Below are 2,239 nucleotides of genomic sequence, written 5' to 3' on the forward strand. Positions count from 1 at the left end.
TGTTCCTAGGCTCCTATGTTCCTAGGCTCCTATGTTCCTAGGCTCCTATGTTCCTAGGCTCCTATGTTCCTAGGTTCCTATGTTCCTAGGCTCCTATGTTCCTAGGCTCCTATGTTCCTAGGCTCCTATGTTCCTATGTTCCTAGGCTCCTATGTTCCTAGGCTCCTATGTTCCTAGGCTCCTATAACACATTTCCCCAAAAATGATTTCTGTCTTTTTCCGGAAGAATTTTGTTAAAATAAATGAATCGCAAAAAAGTTAAAAAATAGTAAAATAAAATTCGGAAAATAAATTATCCGTAAAATGCTGGTTAAAATAAAAATATCTAAAAAAAAATAAAATAAAGGGAAGTCCTGAAAATAATAATAAAAAAAATTCTAAAGAGATTTGATCAAATACAAGAAAACATTTAGAAGTTCTAGAAAAGTTTGGTTAAAATAAAAAAAGGAAATGATTCAAACTAAAGAAAAGTTTAAAAGAAATACGTTTTTTCTGGAAGATATTTTATCCAAAAAAATGGAGTTTAGATTTAGGAGCGGTTTCAACCTTCACACCACAAACTCTTCCAAATGTAACATACAACAGTTAATGATGTAATCTGTAAATGTGTTGAATAACTGACTTTACGACTCTCAGGTCTGAAGTTTGTAATTTCTGCATTTTGTTTGTCCCATTATACACTAATGTCACTATATAATACTGACGGAATAATTATTATTATAAAACTTTTTTTTCAAGATTTTGTAAAAAAAAAAAAAAACTTTCTGAAAATATTTTATCACAAATAATACTTAAAAAAAGAAAGATAAGAAATCGGAAAAAGTAAAAAAGAAAAAGATTTTAAAATAATATGAATATTTTGCATCAAATGTTGAGAAATGAATGTCCCTTCTGTATCAGAGCAGCACGTGATATCAGAGGCCCTACGTAGCTGTGAGCTAGTAGTGTGATGTCTGACTGCATGGATGCTAGCTCTGTTCCTCAGATTGGCAGATGACACAGAGAGATATGACTGTCGTACGCAGGCCTTAGCTAATCTGAACTAATGTCAGAACACTGCTCTGACCCAGTATTCCTCCCTCTTGCTGACTGTAACTCCCTCTCTTGTGTATCAGCATATCAAGGACTCTACTCTGGGAACTCTTTGTCCCACGCAGCTCTGTGTGTGGTGACTACTTCCATTCTTGAGAGGTTAATAAATACATGGATCCTGAGATTGAAGACCAAGCATATCAAACATCACAAATCAAATATATAACACTAACTGAATTATTATGATCCCCGCACCTGATTGCCACTCCTCGTTGAGCTCGATGTTGCTCAGGTTCTCCTCGGCGCCGTTAGTGAGCGCCCCCCCGGCCTCTTCATCGTCATCTTCCTCCTCCTCCTCCTCTTCATCCTCCTCTTCCTCATCATCCACAGCCATCCTGCTGTGCTGCTGGATCTCAGCTGATACCCTGAACAGTTCCTCTGGAGGGTTCCCGTTGAAGTCTCCTTTCCCCTCCTCCTCCTGCAGGAGAAGCTCCATGGAGGCCCGGATGTCCCGCAGGTCTTCATCCTCATAGGCGCTGAGGAGCAGGGGAGATATCATGAGTACAGATCATCTCTAAGGTGGTCTCTGATGGAAACCAGGGACAGCCTCAGGGTGAGGGTAGCAGCCGGTAAAAGCCCAGCAGCAGGTTATTATGGGATGTCTCGTAGATGGAAATTGTAAAAAGTGACATTTCCGTCAGAGTTACGAGAGAGGTGACAAACTCTTCGAGGGGAAACATGTCTTTATTCTAGATGTCTCATTTAAAAAATAAATCCTGTAAAAACATTAAATGATGCGCTCCTCTGTTAAACCACGAAGCCATGGATGAGTCTGCTGAGCCAACGGTCACGTGACAACAATTCAGTAAATATATTACATCATATTAACATATTATTATTAAAGTGTATTATTTCCCTGATGTCTACATTAAACATTATCATGACCGCCTGTTTTCTAACCCTGTGTGTTTTCTACATCTCTTACTCCTCCGCCTCTGACTGCTCCTCGTCCTTCGCCGCCTCCTCCAGGTCTTCGATCTCCAGAGGATTATCCGGAGCGGCGTTAGCATCGTTAGCATCGCTAGCATCGTTAGCTCCTGCTGATTCCTGCCGAGGGCTGAAGACCCGGCTCAGGTCCGGGAGGGAGCAGGTCCTCAACATCTGTGACACAAGCAGAGGTCAATGCTGCAATGCACTCACACAGGAA

The 2,239-nt window shown here is 40.7% G+C and overlaps 1 protein-coding gene across 1 annotated transcript in view; it reads right to left on the reverse strand.

Moving 5' to 3' along the window:
• LOC104964274 (serine/threonine-protein kinase Nek1-like) overlaps positions 1 to 2,193 on the reverse strand; it is a gene marked incomplete at both ends in the record, with an annotated part of 4,423 nt that extends 2,230 nt beyond the window's left edge. The window contains 2 exons of the mRNA XM_010793020.1: positions 1,288 to 1,568; positions 2,018 to 2,193. Coding sequence (XP_010791322.1) covers positions 1,288 to 1,568; positions 2,018 to 2,193 — 457 coding nt within the window. The remainder of the gene's footprint in view (positions 1 to 1,287; positions 1,569 to 2,017) is intronic.
• Between the last annotated feature and the right edge of the window lie 46 nt (positions 2,194 to 2,239).

This window comes from Notothenia coriiceps, unplaced genomic scaffold, assembly GCF_000735185.1.
Source record: "Notothenia coriiceps isolate Sejong01 unplaced genomic scaffold, NC01 NC01_scaffold00001910, whole genome shotgun sequence".
Classification (NCBI taxonomy): Eukaryota; Metazoa; Chordata; class Actinopteri; order Perciformes; family Nototheniidae; genus Notothenia; species Notothenia coriiceps.